The sequence below is a fragment of the Fonsecaea erecta genome (genome assembly GCF_001651985.1).
Source record: "Fonsecaea erecta strain CBS 125763 chromosome Unknown Scaff7, whole genome shotgun sequence".
Taxonomy (NCBI): Eukaryota; Fungi; Ascomycota; class Eurotiomycetes; order Chaetothyriales; family Herpotrichiellaceae; genus Fonsecaea; species Fonsecaea erecta.
In genome coordinates this window covers 1,156,991-1,175,488 of record NW_017387250.1, presented here as the reverse complement: position 1 = coordinate 1,175,488, position 18,498 = coordinate 1,156,991, and the positions used below count along the sequence as shown (strand labels likewise).

Below are 18,498 nucleotides of genomic sequence, written 5' to 3'. Positions count from 1 at the left end.
GACCCAATATGTCTGTAAAGGGTCAAGCTACGTCCTTCTTCTTTTGGCATGATGAGCCAGTATTCATGTGCTAGCATTTCGGATGGCGTTCCAGCCATTGTGATCATCGCCCGAACAGTCATTGTCTTCATCTGACCGCTCATCTACCTTACGCAGTTTGCAGCAGTCCTTCTCTGGTGGGGGGCACTTCGATCAAGCTCAACGCAGCGAACCATACAATTTTATGTGGAAACCACCATCATCCTAGCGGCCCTTAGACCTGTCGTCGGTCGTCTAGCATAGGCAAATAAGAGCCCTATTCGAGCGAGTCAAGAGGGGAAGTGCCACTCTCTACAACCTTCAATCCCTGCCTTTTCGCGTGCGGCCCCCGCAGCAAAGGCAATGCATGTGAGTTCCGGACAGCTGCGGATACCCTTTATTAAATGACCAGTCACCTTAGTCCCTCTCTCTGCAAGCAATAGCAGTCTCGACGCCCACTGAGTCGATCCCCTCTATCGACCCTCCTTTTCGACCTGTCACTGGCCAGCGATCCGTCGTAGCGACTTCCCCTCCCCAGATACCAGAGACGCTTCTGCGGAACTGTCATCAGAATCGCGCTTGTGGAGAATGAACCCAGTGCGCTTGGTGGCCTGCCACAGAGACCTGGTGACAAAGAAAACTCTGTCACCTTGAAGGAATCCCGGCCCGCCCAGCCGGACGACCCTCCTTCATCGGCTCCAGCTTACCTTCTATTCTAGCAATCCATTGAGGAGAGACCCTGCCACTACTGAAGTTGGCAAGGTCGAGCGGTGCCGAAACCTTGAGAAGCGATGGACAAAAGTGCACCTGCGAACTGCTCAAGAGCATGGGACAAAGTTACAGGCGAATCTCGGCCCCTAACTATATCTCTGGACGCAAGTATTTGTGTTTCCTGGAGGCTGGGGTAAGCCGCCCGCCCTCGCACAACTCACATGATGACCACCACGAGCACCTCTACGGCGACAAAAAAGAGACGGGGGGCTAGAATTGGGATTAGCACAGTCCCAGCTGCAGGGAGCAAGTTGCGGTCCACAAAATGGTCACTCGAGTTCTAACTAGCAAGTTGCCAAGTCCATGTCTGCTGCCAACCTCCTCAGACCCTGCGAGCCGTGTCGAGTTTCTCTTCTGACCGACCTGTTTTCCCGTCCAGCACCGATGTGCGGATCCTCAGGGATATATTTCGGAACCGCCGAATTACGGTCTCAGACCACGTTGGAAACATGCGCAAAACAGCATACCCAGTGCGTGTCCGACATCGAGCTTGTTCACACAAACTTCTCCTCTGTAAGAAAGTTTGGTGATCCAACAGTAACTCAATCCTGCGTCAAGGCTCAACTTTCGATCCCAACCTCCCCTGGTCAATCACTGTGGCCTGAAAACAAGCTCTGGCAGTTTGCTATTGACATCGTTTTTTGTTTGTGTCTTTCAGGACAACCTGTCAATCCGAGAATGTCCACGGCCTCTGGTTCTCGAGATTCTCGCTGGGAAGTCTCATCGGCACTGGGACGATGTGATTGAACAAGGCAAGCCCCGCACTGCCTCTATCCATGACGCTGAAGCTGTCGGAATTGCCTTTCATTGCAGGGACTGGGATAATGACTCCGCATTCCCAGTTTCTGCAGTTGAGTCTAGGCTTCTTGGTTGTCCTATCCTGCACCAGTCGACCCCTGTTAAAGTGCATGTCAGCTTGGAGTCAAGGATCGGCGATCTCCACCAGATACCATCCCCTGGACACATATTCTGCCACTAACCATTCTCCATGCCAAAGGAGATCGGAAAGAACGGACTGGACGGAGTCCTTACCAAGCACTTTCTGAAAGATTCGCACTACCCACATACACCCACCCAACATTTCCTTGCTGAGACTTTTCGACCGATGAAGTATATCTGACGAACAGTAGCTATAATAGGGATGGAAAGGTTAGCCCTCTGGCAGAAGCGGAATGAATCACTCAACGACACTGGACGGACTGTCTTCGAAAGTTTCGCGATGACATGCACATACCTTGTTGTGCATGAGTAGACCCTCACGAACACTAACACAATCGTACATATTAGAGCGGGGAAAGTTTGGATTGTTCCACCATGCGATGTTGAAGCATACGGTGCCCGCACTGGAAGGGCCTCCCTTCGATGTCCGGACCGTCTGGTCGCTGGGAAAGTAGAAGCGGAAGTTTTCCTTCCAACTGCCCTGTTTGACTGGGCCTCTTTTGTCCACCCGTCTGTTATATTCCGTCAGGCCATTGTCGCCTGAGGCAGCGAGGTGGATAGACCTCAAGAACTCGTCGTTCAGGCTGCCTATTGACGACGACACATAATCCATCCGAATGGGTCCTCGACTGGCCAAGCCCAGTTCGGTGACGGTTCGACCGAGCCCGCAGACGCCGGTGGTCTGCCATGCTTGCCCTCCGTGCACGCCGCCGATAGAGTGGACAAAGCCGTAGCGCTCAGTCTTGCCGAAGTCGAACAGGTCCAGCTTGCGGATCACGTCCTCGGGCACGGTCTGTGCTCTGAGGAACTCCTTGAGGGACTTTTCGAACGAGGTCTGGCGACCGGCGGCCGGTGGCGCTGCGGTTGTTGTCGCACCATGCGCCGATGACGAGTTCGCTGCGTCAGAGGCTGCTTTGGGGGGCAAGTCAATGAGCCACACAGTGTTCTCCATGAAGCCGCCAACCCCCCAGTCAAAGTCGACGAGATTGGCCGTCGGAACCACGATGCGACATCTCGGACCGCCAATAGGCCCCTTTTTGCCCATGGCCGATCCAAATTCCTCGTGGTCCTTGTAAAACAATAGCATGAGCTTGCTGTGCATACAACTGATATTTCCCCCCATAGGCGGGAACGTGAGCCGCACGTTCGGCACTCCCTGAAAATCCCGCTGGACCGCCTCCCTCTCCCGGGTGTCTTTGGCGTGCATGACCAGCTGGAATTTGGTGCGCCGTGTCTCAAAGTGCGGCAGCAGCCAGTCCAGGTTCCAGATGAAGGAGGACAGGAGGCAGGATTCCAGTTGCGACGAGGGCGAGACCACTTTCTCAAACGTGATCGTCCCGGCCGAAGAGTGGCCTGCGACGTATGTCTTGAGGGCGATGCCGTCGGGGTACAGATTGGCGGTGCTGCTGTTACTGTTGCCGACGATGGAGGAGAAGGAGGAGGAGGAGCTGCCGGTGGTGTCTTTGCGGCGGGTAGAGGTATTTTTGTTGTCGTTGGGGTCATCTTCGTCTTCGTCATCGTTAATCAGGATACATGGTGGATTCGCCGGTGAAGGATTAGATGCTGTAGCGTTCGTCGATCGCGATTCAACATCCCCCTTTTTGTTGCCCGAGCTTCCAACTTTCCCACTTGGCGACGATGCTGGCATGGCAGCCCCCGTATGCTGTCCAGGCTTGGAGCTTTGCACTGCTTCTGTCGTCTCTCTGTTCTTTCTCTCCGGCAGTTGCAGTTTGGAACCCGCACTGCCGCTGCTGCCTCTGTGTAGGTCGAAGGTCGAGTGCTGCTGCTGCTGCTGGCTTGACGGCTTCTCTGCCGTTCCCGCTCCGTTTCGAGATGCAGATGCAGATGCAGATGCAGTCGCCGACTGATTAACCTTGACCGCTTTGGCGCTGCGGCCATCGTCTCCCGGATCACCCGCATCGCGCGACCCTGCTTCGTCTAGCTTGCGCTTCTGCCGCGCCAGACGCTCTGCCTCCATGGCCCGCCGGTCGAGGCTCGCCAGGCTGAATGCGGGGACGCTGGTGCTGGTGTTGGTGGTGGTATCGGGACGAGCTTGGTCCGCAGAAGCCGGTTGATGTGGAGGTGGTGGTGGCGGTGTCGGCGTCGAGCCTGGTGACGGCAAAGGCCCCTTTGTCGTTGTCGCGTGCAAGGATTGCGGGACGGGGGGTTGAAGGGGAGTCGGTGAGAGGGAGGTAGCGTGATGACTGTCCCGCACGTCTGGCATCGCTTCATCTGCTCGTCTCGCGGTGGGGCCGGCGGCGGCAGTGGCAGTTCCTTCCAGAGGTCTGGGACTGGCCTGTGGTTTCGACGGCGCCTTTGCCTTCGACGCCGAAGTCGACGAAGAGGAGAACGCAGCCGTCCCGGTGCCCGCGCCTTCGCGGGACTGGCGGCGCGGCGGCGTCTCTTCTTGCAGCGACAGGGCAATGGCGCGCTTCATGGCCTCGTCCTCGCTGAGCCCGCCGTTGTCGGAGACGAACACCACATCCCCATCATCGTTATCGTCATGTTCATCATCGCCATCAGGCCCTGGTTGGGATAAGTCGATTTCTGGAATGTTGATCTCGCGTTGCTTGCCTTTGCCGTGGTGGTCTCTTCGTGCAGTAGTGGTAGAACGACGACGTGACGGCTCCTCGCCGAGGTTGGCCAACGGGCTGCCGCCTTCGGTGCGGCTGCTGAACGTGGAGCTTCTCGAGTTGACGCGGCGAAAGTTCGCCAGGTCCCGAGCAAAGTCCCAGCTCCCCGTGCCCGGTTCAAACGTCTCGCTCAGGTCTTCGGGGCTGGACCGCCGTGCGACATTTCGTTTGTTGGCGTCGTCGCGGGTTTTACCATGTCTTGAGGTAGGAGTTGCAGTCTCCCCCGTTGTTGAGAGCGGATGGGAAGACCGCTCCAGATACCCGTCGTCAGTCTCGTCGTCAGAGATAAGATCAACGATTTCAGGAGGCATGGTGGCTTTGGCTGGCTTGCCTATTCCGCGCGGAAGAGTGTATGTAGCAATCGCAGGGTGGTGGTGAGAGACGGATTTTGCGCAACTTCACTTCAGTCAACGAGTGAGTGTTGTAGATGGTGCGCGGTATCCAAGGATGTAATGAGCACAGCCCTGGTCAGGGTATATGGACCGAGATCCCGGCCTCTCTATGGGGCAGGCAGGTAAAGACCCAACAACTGTCACCCAAGAAGTGAAGGGAATTAATGGGACTACCACAAGCAAGCGGAGAGATGTTGGGTGAGGTGAGGTCAAGGTCAAGGTCAAGGTCAGGGGCAGGTGAGAAGTCAGGCGACTCGGTTGTAGTGTCCGGTTGTCTTGTCGGTTTGAGGGTATTCAGTCACCGACAGAGAGAGATCGGCTGAATCGTTCCTTTTAATACGAGACGGTGGATGTTGACAAAGACAATCACACAGTGGACCCGTGCCGCCAGCCGTACGTGACCGCGCTTTCAACAAAGACGAAGTGGGTTGCCGCCGTCGTTGTACAATACGTGGGTGTCGTCGAAAGGAAATGGATAACACAAGATCTGCCCGGTCAACAAATACTCTGGCCAGCGGTTCTTCCCCTAGCATCCAAAACAATGGGATGCAGACTGATCCGCGGCGCCTGCAACTTGGTGCGATTCTCAGCCGTGATGACTTATAGCTGGTGGCATCGACCGTTGATGCTGAAGAACCGGGAAAGGCTGGAGCGCTTTCGATGTCCCACGAAAGTGATCCTCAAGAGCACTCCCAGGGGGACTGGTTCGTCAAGGATCAAGCTAAGAAACGCTTCCAAGGTTCGTATCAATGGCTATAGTCAGCTGGATGACCAACGCCAATTGAACGGTGTCATGGAAGGCTGTTGGCACGAGAGCAGCGACTTGGCGCAATATCCAAGGTCGGGGTCAGGATAGGTTTGTCCGTGGAATAGGCACCAGGTTGCGTGCGAGATGCCACCCCTTTCTGCCTCTAACAACACAAAATACATCAATGACTGACTAGAGGTTTTAGATGAATTCCAGGTTGGATCAGCAGAGCAGAGCAAACGCAGACGCCTGAAGTCGCCTGAATCAAGATACGCTAATCCTAATGGGGGCGCATAATGCTTTGCAGCTTGCAAGGATGATTTCCTCCATGAGTCACGTGTTCACGCGTGGACATCGCGTATACAACCCTGTCAAGGGAATCATGTCCAGCACAGAGACAGGACGGACACCAAACGGCGAATCCAATCCGTCTGATACAAGAATCCAGAGTCTGCGAGCCGATCCTCGATCTCTGTGTACGTCAAGTCTGCCTCGACCCCGAGTGTTTCACCGCCGGCTCGTCCCTCCAAATCCCGTGCTTTCATGTCTTGTTCTCGAATAGCGCACGCGCGGGGGACTTGGTTCCCTTAACGACGCCTCTCCGCCACCTCCAAACCATCCACCGGTAGCCGGCCTTGGTTGTGGCGGCGCAGGTTGTGTACGCGCTCCTCTTCCAGCCAAGTATCCTGCAGTAGCACCAGCCGCCGTACCAGTCCAGAATCCGGGCCGCCAGCCTTGGTCCTGATTTCTAGCGCCTGTAGTTTCGGATCTTGAACCCGAGCTTGATGACCAGCTGGCCTTTTTTGGGCGTGGAGGTGGCCGAGGATCGTAGGGCGGCGGAGGGTCGTTGTCGCCTCCACCTCCCCCAAACCCGCCGCCTCCTCGCGGCCTCCTTCGTGATGGCTCGTTGCGCCAGGCATTGTAAAGGCCGCGCAAGATGATGAACAGAACCAGACCAAACAAGGCCATAAACAGGTAGCCTGCGTATTTCTCCGCCGCATTCTCACGGCCACCAGAGCCACGAAAGTCCATAAAGCTGCCAGAACCATACTTTTCTTCTCCCTTTTCTGTCAACAGAAGGGTGTACTCGACACCGCAACTTCCCGAGAGAACATATGGATCTTCGCTGCTCTCGTAGCCCTCACATGTCACGTCTGTGCTCCCGAGCTTGAATTCTTCTGGAAGGGAAGCTCTGCAGCTCCACTGCACATTGTTTTCATCATAGTCCGAACCTTCATTGGTGCACCTCATGACATCAACCGTGTATAGCTTGCATATTCTCGAGGGTCCCACGCATCGTAATTGGGGCACCGGAGAGACTCGGCGGGAGGTGGTTTGTTTACCGGCGCGGACGGTGATTGCAGAAACCTTGGATAGCAAGACTGCATTCTTGGGGACTTTCTTGGGGTTGGTCATGCGAGCCGAGAGAGCTGTGCCTGCTAGGAGAAGGGTTAAGAGGAAAAGCAGCCTGATCCTTGCGATGCCTGTCATTTTGGGGACGGCTTTCCGGTCTCAAGTTATGGCCCGCGACAAACCATGAAGAGATGAAAGACACCACAGATTGAGGAACGGCAAGCTCATTTCTGTCGAAATCAGGCTGATCCAAATCCAGCTGCGCAAGGGACACAGTGGCCAGTTCAATGTGAGGAAGAGGCGAAATCTGGCTGCCTGCTTTGCGCTTTGCGCTTTGCGGCTCTGCCCGCAGCTCACGTGCGACTGCTCAATGAAGGAATATGATACATTCTAGAGGACCCTGGAGCCTGTCTGACTATATACCGTTGCGTAATTTACGACGGGGTATTGACGTTAGTGGAAGGCCCTCGGCCGAAGACTAGCGCGAAGGGTCATTACATAACCTTGGCATTTTTGTCAGTTGTTGTGAAGTTGTAGCAGGAATATCTTTTCCTGTAAAGTTGTTGCCGATCATCCTGGACAAGTCCCGGCATTCGTGGGGTGCTCTACTCTCTGCCACTGTTTTGTCTTTGTCCTGCGCCGACACCAGCAGCCTTCTCCATCAGACACCTTCTCTCCCAAGTCGATCAAATATCGAGGAATCCGCTGGGGATACGTCGCTTTACCTAGAGGGTTTCTCAGTTAGGGGGCCTTGGTTCGCCCGAGTGCGATCTCGCCGGTAAGACTAAGAAGTTACGACTTGAGAAAGGTGTGATTGTATCGAACCGCCTAAGATTTTGTCACATTTCAAACGAGTTTCCTTCAGGATGGCCGGGGTTCGAGGACTGCCCTGGGAGGTGGAACCGCATATCGGGTTCCGGGACATAGCCTGCTTAACCGGCTATTCAGATGGACGTCGCCTACCCTTCGACTCGGTAGGAATGGTATTGTATAATCATACGAAGTCATGTCCGGAACATTCACTAGGCGCTACTGAGGGCGTTACCGCGGCCGACCACGACCAACTACGACTGCATCTATAGCCACTCAAATGATTTCTCATGTCCTCTTATCCTATCGACTACATTGAGCCCTAGTCAATATTGAACAATGACTAATAACTTGTTATAGATTTGCCATATAGTGCGGCTTCTACCTTTAGGATGCGTTCTCAAGGGGTAAGTTGGACTGACAACCCGCGTGGTCTTGGCATCCATTTGGGAACGTGACCTGCAGCTTTACTCAGAGATCAGGTGACCTAGCTCAACTTCGGCTCAGCCTTAGCGTGAGCTGCTTTGGAGTTATAGTACTTAAGATCAAGCCAAAACCCGGCCCCAGCCTCTTCCCTATTTGATGCGAGGAAATAATAGTGCCCAGAAGGCGTCCTTTGGGCGGGAAGGCAGCCCTTCTGCCATACTCACTAGGAGCCCACACGGTGGAAGGGTGGGACCACCCGCACTGGATGGAGAGGATTGGCATCTCGGTGTTCAACGGTTCCCAGTTCGACCACATAAACGAGATGCCGCACCAAGTGATTTACCTGATGTGAATTACGGTCGCATGCCGACGCCGGTGTTAGGTCGTGGAGGCGCGTTTGTGCTTGTTATAGTTTGGGTAAGGGAGCCCCGAGGTGGCCACCTGCTGATGTGCCTGTTGAGGGTTGGCCGTATGCTGATGCGCTGGTTAAGAATTGGTCGCCTGGTAATTTGATGGTTAAGACTCGGGCATCTGCTGATGTACTTGTTGAGATTGAGCCGTCTGCGGATGCGCTTGCTGAGAGTTGATCGTCAGCTCATGTAGTTGTACGTTCCGTATCTTGCTGCCGCTGTTGAGGGGACGGCTCTGTCTATATCGTGTACTGCAGAACGTGACAGAAGGACCTTCGCCGGGGCTAAAAGCGTAATCCGCTTCTCCGAGCCCTTATTATTTATCAAATCTAGTTTTGTGGTGATGCCTACGGTCCTTTCGCCCTCCGGATCGAATTGGCGTGATTTTTTATATAGGGCATTCCACTCACCGGGATGCAAATTGTGGCGGCCCGCTGGGAGGAAGAAATGGGCACCGATCACAATAGCACGAGACATGGCTTTCACGTGATTTTATATCTGACCCTGATAAGCTTAGTTAATTGAAGAGGCGCCTACTCTAAGCAGCAGATTATTTCCTGGTAACAATGACCGAACAAGAGAGTCCGAAATAAGGCACTTCTGCGCATCTGAAATACCTTAAATCGGGAACCTAAGGGGCTAAATTATGGGTCTCGACGGGCTCCACGGCTGTGGTCACCCTGCTCAAGGCATACCTCAGGGCGCCGCCAAGCTGAGCTCAGGGCTGCGCAGCCACAGCTCAAGAACGGGCTTAGTCATGACTCAGTGAAATGGCGGTGGGTGGCGGGTGCTCAGGTCTGGAAATAAAAATGGACTTTGGGGAGGTCGAGATTCGCCGCTGAGTATCGCGGTAGTCGCGAGCGAAAAGCCTCTTGTCCCTCTTCCCATTTTGATTAACCGCTCGCCGCCTTAACTCTCCCTCGGCTCACCTGATCTTTCGGGACTATGATCGGGGGCACCCATCATACCCCGACTGCCCCGCAAAATGGATAGACCAGCCGGGGCAGTGCTCTTTCTCTTGTTCATATCGCTTCTCTGGGTTTACAAATATCAGTTTCTCCAGCATAGGCAGCACAGACCTAGAACAGTGACGCCATTGCAGATGGTAGGTCAACGGGAGTTGCCAAAGAAGGCTCACGCGTGCGGCCAGTGCCGTGCGCGAAAGGTCAAATGTATGTATGCCCTAGCTGTTCTGTCGTGTTTCCGTCACGGACACTTGAGGCTGACACGAATTGAAACCATTGTTAGGCGATGGAGGAAATCCTTGTGCTAAATGCGAGGTACTTTGCCCGAGTTATTACCACATGGGACATCTCACAATCCATTGTAGGTTTCCAGGGCAGAATGCGTATATCCCGAATCTCGACGAGGGCGTCGAAAGCACGACAGGGGTCTAGAAACCTCATTGGAGGATCGCATAGCTCGCATGGAAGCCATGATGCAGAAGCAGGACAGGTTATCTCCGTCCGTGTCTGATACGGCTCATCCAGGCAGCATCAGCAGCCAAAGCACTCTTGTGACGCAGACGCTGGGGTCACAGCCCTCCAACGTCAGAGACGATCTACACGCAACAACGTCCAACTTCAACGGCGCACAGCTGTCGATGAATATGGAAACCTCGTTGCTCGAGAACCCCCCCTCAGTATCCTTTGCATCAGGAAAGCTTGTGCCGTCATACCAAGATCCGACCCCTTCAGCCAGCCAAGATCTGGCCAAAACGGTGCAAGAGCCCGTACAAGACTTTTCAGATGGGCATATTGGGTCTAGAGGGGACTCCGACGCTGCAAATTCGGACAAGGAAGCCACTATCCTTGCTCCCCAGGTGGTAAGCACATACCCCTTGAGACGATATCCGTGCAGGCTAACGCCTCTCAAGGTGAACTGGGAACATCATGGTAATAATCAATTGAATTCAAACACGGAAACCTCTATCTGATTTCATGGCACAGGCCCTGGTTCCTGGCTGTCAGTCTGCTCGAGGCCAGGCCTGGATTGGGTCGCACAAAGAACTGGGGTCGCAGATTTTGAAAATAGCTCCAGAGAATTGGTATCTACGTGGACGAAGCGTTTGACATTGGATCGAAACAAAATCACATGCACCGAACACCGAGAGCCTGACCCCCAGACTGCATGGAAATACTGCAATGGCAAGTGACGTTGTTGCTGATCTTTTTCGACTGCAAAAGCTGACAAGATGCTGTAAAAGCATACTTCGAGGACTCGTTCGACTCGACTCTCGGCATTGTGTACAGGCCTGAGTTTGAGAGTGCTCTTCGAGCCCACTTCCGTGGAGACCTGGTGTCAGGCGATGATGCTCCCTGGTTCGCCTTGCGCAAAACCGTGTATGCCTCGGGGTGTCGAATCTACCTTTCCAAAAACACGTCAATGAGTTTCACTGAGATCCAGACCGAAGCATGGGGCTATTTTCAGAGTGCCATGTCTGTCCTCCTCGAGCTAATTTTCGCCCCCACGGGTTTGCTCGCTGTGCGCGCCCTGGTCGCAATGGTAAAGATTCCCAAGTCAATGGTGCTGAACATCATCTAACCAAGTGTCTCAGACCTTTTTCGCTGAAGGGCTCGGCAATCCCGCCGTTGAGTATATGTTCTGTACCGCCGCAGCACGAGTGGCTCAAGCAAAAGGACTACATCGGCGACCGGCCAAAGCCTGGAACCTGGCTGCTCATGATGAACTACACTATAGCTGGTTGTTCTGGGCTATATACTGCTGCGAGAAGCATATTGCTCATCGCTCTGGACGACCGTCTGTGAGTCATGAACTACTTATATTTGACTCGGCTGCCGGTCTTTTCTGTGTGCTAACTAGTGCCTTTTCTAGGCCATCGACGACGACGAGATTAGCTGTCAGATTCCAACTGAAGCCTGCCCTGGAAGCACCCTTGACGTGGAGGCATTCACATATCTTATCCAACATGCCCAGATATCGTCTCAGATTTCCAAGCGACTCATGTCGGTGAAGGCCTTTCGACAGCCGCCAAGCACGCTCCTTGAAACTGTTGCTCAGTTGGATCATCAGCTGCACGAATGGAGGGATTCTCTTCCGGCAAGATTGAGACCTGAAGACCGCCTCAGATCTTTTCAGGCTCCTCGTGACTCCCGAAATCTCCCTACAATCCTTATGCACTGCGCTTACTACGGGAGCTTGATGGCCATACACACTATCTTTGCCTACCCGTGGGTGTACAGCACCATTTTTGGGAATGGCAGGGGTGTTGTTACTCAAGATCAAGTCATTTTCAGCTCGAACACGGTCGCAGAAGCCGCAAGGAACATCATCATCATTGCCAGAAGTCTGGAGATCAACGGAGCATCAATCCAATGGTGCGTATGACCCGATCATTGCTTGATAGAAGAGCAGAGTGATAATTGTTTCTTCATTAACTCAACCCAGGTCAACCTTCTACTACCCCATGATTGGACTTATCAACCTTTTCATACACATTCTCAAATTCCCGTCTCTGCCCTCTGCGCGATCTGACGTTGCCTTGCTCGACGTGGCGGCTGGCTACTTTGGACACATGGAATTCATCACATGCTCGGAGCTCAACTTTCCCTTTGCTCGAGACGTTGCCACGGTTGCTCGACAGACGGTCAATAAGGCTTCGAAGACCGACGTCCCTGCAAGCACGAGTGCGGACGACGGCTTCAGTCTGGCAAACGATGTGGACATTCCTTTTGGGGTAAGTCGCTGGCCTGTATCTCCCCCGCAGCTTGTAATGGGCTACCTATTGACAATCACCCCAAGGATATCTTTTGCGCCAGCCAGGACTTCAACCTTGACGATTGGAGCGTCTTCTCCTCAGTGTTCTCTGACGAAGCACTGATGAATCGAGAGATCGGTTTCTGATGGAGGGAAGGACTCATACTAGCCTACAAAGCCCCAAAGGTTGTTTTGAGATGTCGAATCAGGACCTGAACCCTTTGGCAGCTAAGAGTGTCTTGAAGCTGGAGCGGGGTGCGCATCACATTCTTGCTAGCAAGCTACGTTCGGGGTTCGGTGACTTGGCAATGTCCCAGCCCGACTCCGTCTTTCAGCTCCTGGAGATTCGGTGGGGAAAGAGGTCAGATATATATATATATATCTATTATATATACCCCGAACTATGCTTTATCCCTTTCCTTTTTCGTTCAGGAAAGAGAACTAAACTAGATATAAATAGAATTATTATTATTGTTATGTATAGGCGAGAGTTATTTTCCTACGATCCGCTATTAGCTAGGGTGGCTAGATTGTATGTCTAGAGTCTTCTGGTAGGCGTAATACCCTGCGAATTAGTCTTTAGCTTTCATAAACGCAACTCCTCCAATTGAGCAGGCCTTAATCCCTCCTGATCGCCCACCGCCGGCTGCATGAGAACCTCGCCGGGACTCTGGAGTCTGCTAAGACTCCCCGGAATCTTACCAGCACTGCCCAAACGGGACGATCTCTCCTTCACATCTCTGGGGGCAGAGCGTAACGACGCTGGGACCCGGAACTTGTCATCCTTGGATTTGTCACTTTGGGACTATGACCCTGGTCTTGTCTCTTCTCGTCTCGTCTCGCCTCGTGAATATATCATCAATTTACTCTTGCTGCTTGGGGGAGGTTGTACCTTTTCCTCTGATGTGTGTCTCTCTCCGTCCACACCGGTCAGTCCCGCGACCAAGGACCTCGTGGCACGATTCTTCCACCTGGTCGACCAGCAGGACGACAACGTCGGGCCGTTGTTGGCTGAGGAAATCTTCACGCCCGATGCGAGATTCGTCTCGGCAAACAGCGCATTCCAGGGCAAGGAGAGTACGTTCTCTCCCTTTTCCTTTGTTTCCTGCCCGAATGTGTTATCGTCATGATCGCGAAGTACACAGGCTGGAATGAGTCGTGATCCATGGGTTGAGTGTAGTGTATTACTACATTTCCGCGAGTTGATCCTTTCCTGCCAAGATTCGGGTTGGGGCCACTCGCTCTCTCGCTCTCTCGCTCTTCTCCCTGAAACTATATGACGGTTTACTGATTCTTGGGTGTCTAGAAATCGCAAAGAGTCGAGCCAGCGCGTGGAACGTCGTGACCTTCCGCAAACACACAGTTGACAAGGTCTACGCGGGGAGCCCAGACGGCGCGGACCTGGTCCTCACGGGCACCCTCGAGAGTCGCACGAAGGGCAGCGGCTCTACGACCACCGTCACAAAATTCGCGGGGAGGGCCGTGGTCGATCAGAGTGTCGATCAGAGTGCCGGCGCAGGGCCGAGGATCAAGCACTACCAGGCGTGGATTGGGCAGTCTTATGCAGCGAATCAATCATGATGGATACCTAACTTTGGGCTGCGAAAGTAGATCTGAGATACGAATATGTCCCTACGTGGGAGGGGGGTTTTCAATTTGCTAGTTATTCATTTCTCCTAAGCGACATCTGGAGGACTACAACGTCTGTCTCCTTCCTAATCTTCATACTTTTGGAAAAATGCCTTTGCCTCCTCGTATTCTCTCCGGATGGTCTCCTCGTGCTGACGGGACCTGATCGAGAACGAGGCCGAGAATGGATTGGGCCCGAACACGAAGCCGTCAGAGTATCCCGTCTCAACATTCGAGTCCAGCGGTGGCGCCGTCGGGTCGGCCCTGATGCCAAAGGCCCAGGCCATCTTGGACATGTTGATCATCTGCGGAAATGCTTTTGTAAGTTCCAAGTACCATGGAGTAGTAACTGTGGAAAGTGCCTGCCATGAAACTCGGTTGCGTGTCTGGGTCCAAGTTCGAGGACATGGGGACTCGATCAAACTCACCAGAGAATTCTCGGCCAGGCGCTGACCGGGACAGACTCGCCTCCCTGCACCAAAGCTGTAGGTCACTCTTCGGTGATTCTCGTCGTCGTGCGAATTTTGGTTATTGCCCTTGCTGCCGAACTTGTCGTCGAGGAACCGCTCGGGGATGAATTCCTCCGGCCTGTCGAACTCTGATACGTCTTGGTGGATGGACCAGGTGTTGGCAAACACGATGGTGCCCTTTGGAAGAAAGTAGCCGTCATAGGTGTCGTCTTGGATCAGCATGTGAGGGACGCCACCGGGTGCTACTGGCCTCCATCGCAGCGTCTATGGACATCCTGTCAGGTCTGTTGGGAAGGCTGTTCACAAGTTATATCTGGCCTCCTACCTCTGTCATAATTGCTTGCATGTATGGAAGGTTCTTGATATCTTGGGAGCTGGGTGACTTTGAGGACCCGCACACCTCGTCTAGCTCTTTCTGTGCTCTCTGTAAGACCTCGGGGTACTTGATCATAGCAAGTATAAACGAGTGGAGAGTGGAGGAGGTTGTGTCTGATCCCGCTTCCATCTGGCGACCAAAAGTTAGGATTTTCAACAGAAAGCAAAGAGAGTACCACACCAGAATGCCCCCAGTGTACACAATCTGTTCATCGTTGAGTCCACTCTTCTCTTTCCCCTCCAGGAGCTTGTCCATGAAGCAAGGGATCCTATCCTGTTTTCGTGCTCCCGTCACGGTCTCGTTGAGTAAGTTGGAATAGAGCGTCCGTTGCTCCTGTCGAATCTCTGCCGCCCAGCGTTTGTAAGGTGCCAGGAACGTAGGCATGTATTTGAGGAACGGAAAGGGATCCACAGGGGGTGTGGCTCCAGGAGCTAAGATTTTAGTGAATTGCTCCTGCGCATGATAGAGCGCTTTGACTTTAGGTGCCTCGTAGCTCGCGCCTCTCTGGCCAAACACAGATGCGAGAATGACCGCGGTCGAATAGCGGCGAATGTGCGTGAAGCACTTCTCGGGAGTCATCATCAGTTCAAACAATGTTTGTGATGCTTCTGCTTCTTGCACAGGTAAGAGTCCGTCCACAGCGGTCACATTCAACATCGCTTGGACTGCCTTGCGAAGCGCCCTCCAGCCTGGGCCATAGGGAACCAGGAGAATATGTGTGTCGTTGGGGCAAAGAAGTTCATTGCCAACATAGCTATCAGGACGGCTCGAGTAGATAGCTCCGCGTTTGTCAAAGAGCCTAGGAAGTAGTCAAGAGATGCTCGATCCTAAGCCCCATCGAACTCACTCTTTCACACCCTTGTAGTTGTTCAATACAACGACGTTTTGAGGGCCCAACTTGAGACCCACTATAGGGCCGTACTGTTTGCTCCATTCATGAAATCTGGAGGGTTAGACAAGTGCTGTGCTGGCAGTCGCCGTGACAAACTCACTTGATGAATGGCTTTTTGAGAGGAAACTGGTGCAAATTGCCGATTACTGGTAGTGTCGATGGCCCGGGTGGAAATCCTCGAGGTCGACGACTGGCAGCAGCGTAGCGAGCAAGCACGAGGGCGAGGACTGCGAAGGAGGCCAGAACCAGCTTGCTGGCGATTGAAATCAATTTCACATTCATGATGGTTGGCTGAGATAGCAGACTCTCTTTCTCTTCGCAGGTCTCGTCCATCGATTGTCCGAAGGGTTTCACTATATGATGCCTACCTTGCTGGCTTCAACCAACCCAGCAGAGGCCTTGATTTGACGTCTTTCCATTTCCTGAGCCTGCCCAGTGCAATTCCGTCTTCGGCATTCGGTGATAGGTGGCGCAATACGTTCCCCGCGCTTCGGGCTCTTGGCTGTGGGGGATGGCTTTGGACGTTACCCACAGTGATATACGTCTTTCCTCGGCGGAGAAACACTTCTCTCGCGCCGAAGATCGAATAAGATGCTCCTAATAGGTAAGTGGGTGGTAGATGTGGTGTTAAATGGTCCGGGCAGGGTACTCGTTTTACAGGGCGTTCTTTCGCCAGCAAAGTAAACTGTTTAATGAACACGACGCACAATGGCTCGAGATCTCGATTTTCCCGTCATAATCGTTGGAGGGGGAGGATGTGGCTTGTCCATGTCGTCGTTCCTTTCCGACTATGGAGTCGATCACATCCTGTTCGACCGCAAGACCGTGGCCTCGGCTCTTCCAAAGGCGCATTACCTCAACCAGAGGACCATGGAGACGTTCAGGCTGCATGACATGCACAGAGAGATCCAAAAAAGAAGCTGCCCTCCTTATCGAATGAGCCAGGTTGCATGGGCCACTTCACTCGGAGGCGATGGGCCTCTGGACAGAAAAGTGATTCACCAATTCCCGTGCTTTGGTGGCGATGACGGTGACCTCAAAGCACAAGCATACAAAAGAGACAGTGCAGCAAGATCCGCAAATCTCCCACTTTGCAGACTGGAGCCCATCCTGCGGCAGATAGCTGAGGAAAGAAACCCTGGACGTATCTGTTTTGGACATACAGTCGTCGACTTTCACGATACCGGCGACCATGTCGAAGTCACCGTCCAAGACACAACTGGGAACATCTCCACCTATCGCACGCGATATCTCATAGGTGCAGACGGTGGACGTACCATTGGGCAGAAGATAGGTGTCACGATGCAAGGCCCAACCGGAATCACTGACATGGTTTCTGTTCACTTCGGAGCAGACCTCTCCCAGTACTGGGATGAAACATTCTTCGCCTGCCATTTCATCAATGGCGAGTGCGGAACGATCTTCGAGAGCGGAGCCATAGTCCCCATGGGCCCAACATGGGGCAAGCAGTCTGAAGAATGGGTCATGCATTTTGGGTTTGCACTGGACGATGAGGCCAGGCACCAGGAGGACAGACTGATACCTCGAATCCGCGATCTCCTCAAGATTCCAGATCTAGAGATCAAAGTCCACAGAATCAGTCACTGGATTATCGAAAAGGTGGTCGCCGACAAGTATCGCGTTGGCCGCGTGTTCCTCGCCGGTGACGCCGCCCATAGACGCCCTCCAACCACGGGGCTGGGCCTGAATACGGCAATAGAAGATGCACTCAACCTGTCTTGGAAGTTAGCCATGGTTCTCAAGCACAACGTGGAAACCAAGATCCTGGACACCTATGACCGAGAGCGACGACCAGTCGGCAAAAGAAATGCCGACTGGGGGTTGTTCACCTTCGAGAACTCTGCTGTCATTAACGCGGCCATTGGCTTAGTTACCGGACAGAAGGAGAAGAATAAGTCCAGATTCGAGGCGGTGTTTGAAGACTCCCTGACTGGGCGAAGCATCCAAGCGCAGGTGAAGAAAATGATCGAGTCCCAAAGCATCGAATTTGGAGCACATGGCATCGAGCTTGGGTTCACGTATGAGGATGGACTCAAGATCGGAGATGGCATTGAAACTCCCGAAATAGATCATCTTGGGCAGAAATATTTCCCCACGACCAGACCAGCACACCGACTTCCTCATGCATGGTTGGTCTTGGACGACCGAGTCATCTCCACGCACGATCTGGTAGGATCCAAGGGGTCATTCTTGCTTCTGACTGATGACAATGGGCTTGAATGGGCGGCAGCTGCAAAACGACTGGTTCTTCGGTATAAGATTCCTATCCAGACAGCCAGAATTGGTGAGTCTCTGAGGGATCTGACCGACCAGTGGGAGAGGGTCAAGCAACTCGAGGATGAGGGTGCGATTTTGGTCAGACCGGATAATTTCATTGCCTGGCGATCGCGGGGTCCGTCAAAGGCTAATGGCCAAGAGCTGGAAATTGCTTTTGCTGAGCTGCTGGGACTTCCACAGCCTGTCATTGAGGAGTCTATGCAGTTGACAGTAAATTGATTCAAGGGTAACAACCGTAGGCTGAAGTGGGGCAAGCGATGGTTAGGATAGCGCCAAGGCACTAGGTGGCATAACTAACCCGATTGGAACCTTATAGGAACACCCCTGCAATGCACAACTTTTACTGCATAATAAGACATATCAAGAAACTTCATCCATGTGACACATCACGAATGCCTGTGCAGCTTGATGATCAATGTCCATGATTGGGATGTCTTTACGATTTCGAATACCTTGTGGTTCGGAACGGCGTCAACATAGAAGATCGTATCCCGCTCTAGACTTTCTGACATCGGTGTTCGGTGAAATCATCCCCGAGATGGCCACTTCACCCAGAGATGGTTGGGAATGAACCCTGACTTGAGCGTTTCGTATATGTCGTACGAGGCATCATGCA

General features: G+C 53.3%; 6 protein-coding genes across 6 annotated transcripts; 3 read left to right on the top strand and 3 right to left on the bottom strand.

Moving 5' to 3' along the window:
• Window positions 1-1,456: 1,456 nt before the first annotated feature.
• Window positions 1,457-4,672, bottom strand: AYL99_08283 (hypothetical protein; the record flags this gene model as incomplete). The annotated part of the gene is made up of 3 exons (XM_018839791.1): window positions 1,457-1,685; window positions 1,822-1,919; window positions 2,024-4,672. 3 exons carry the CDS (start codon window positions 4,670-4,672, stop codon window positions 1,457-1,459), a joined length of 2,976 nt encoding a protein of 991 aa, XP_018690912.1.
• Window positions 4,673-6,008: 1,336 nt separating this feature from the next.
• Window positions 6,009-6,992, bottom strand: AYL99_08282 (hypothetical protein; the record flags this gene model as incomplete). Its single annotated transcript, XM_018839790.1, has 1 exon — window positions 6,009-6,992. The coding sequence occupies one exon, from the start codon at window positions 6,990-6,992 to the stop codon at window positions 6,009-6,011; it is 984 nt and encodes a 327-aa protein (XP_018690911.1).
• Window positions 6,993-9,926: 2,934 nt separating this feature from the next.
• On the top strand, window positions 9,927-12,364 carry AYL99_08281 (hypothetical protein; the record flags this gene model as incomplete). The annotated part of the gene is made up of 7 exons (XM_018839789.1): window positions 9,927-10,325; window positions 10,377-10,395; window positions 10,707-11,005; window positions 11,058-11,264; window positions 11,336-11,838; window positions 11,909-12,197; window positions 12,263-12,364. 7 exons carry the CDS (start codon window positions 9,927-9,929, stop codon window positions 12,362-12,364), a joined length of 1,818 nt encoding a protein of 605 aa, XP_018690910.1.
• Window positions 12,365-12,867: 503 nt separating this feature from the next.
• On the top strand, window positions 12,868-13,798 carry AYL99_08280 (hypothetical protein; the record flags this gene model as incomplete). Its single annotated transcript, XM_018839788.1, has 2 exons — window positions 12,868-13,294; window positions 13,524-13,798. The coding sequence occupies 2 exons, from the start codon at window positions 12,868-12,870 to the stop codon at window positions 13,796-13,798; spliced, it is 702 nt and encodes a 233-aa protein (XP_018690909.1).
• Window positions 13,799-13,932: 134 nt separating this feature from the next.
• Window positions 13,933-15,866, bottom strand: AYL99_08279 (hypothetical protein; the record flags this gene model as incomplete). The annotated part of the gene is made up of 5 exons (XM_018839787.1): window positions 13,933-14,151; window positions 14,275-14,580; window positions 14,642-15,491; window positions 15,540-15,635; window positions 15,685-15,866. 5 exons carry the CDS (start codon window positions 15,864-15,866, stop codon window positions 13,933-13,935), a joined length of 1,653 nt encoding a protein of 550 aa, XP_018690908.1.
• Window positions 15,867-16,292: 426 nt separating this feature from the next.
• AYL99_08278 (hypothetical protein) lies at window positions 16,293-18,101 on the top strand (the record flags this gene model as incomplete). Its single annotated transcript, XM_018839786.1, has 1 exon — window positions 16,293-18,101. One exon carries the CDS (start codon window positions 16,293-16,295, stop codon window positions 18,099-18,101), a length of 1,809 nt encoding a protein of 602 aa, XP_018690907.1.
• Between the last annotated feature and the right edge of the window lie 397 nt (window positions 18,102-18,498).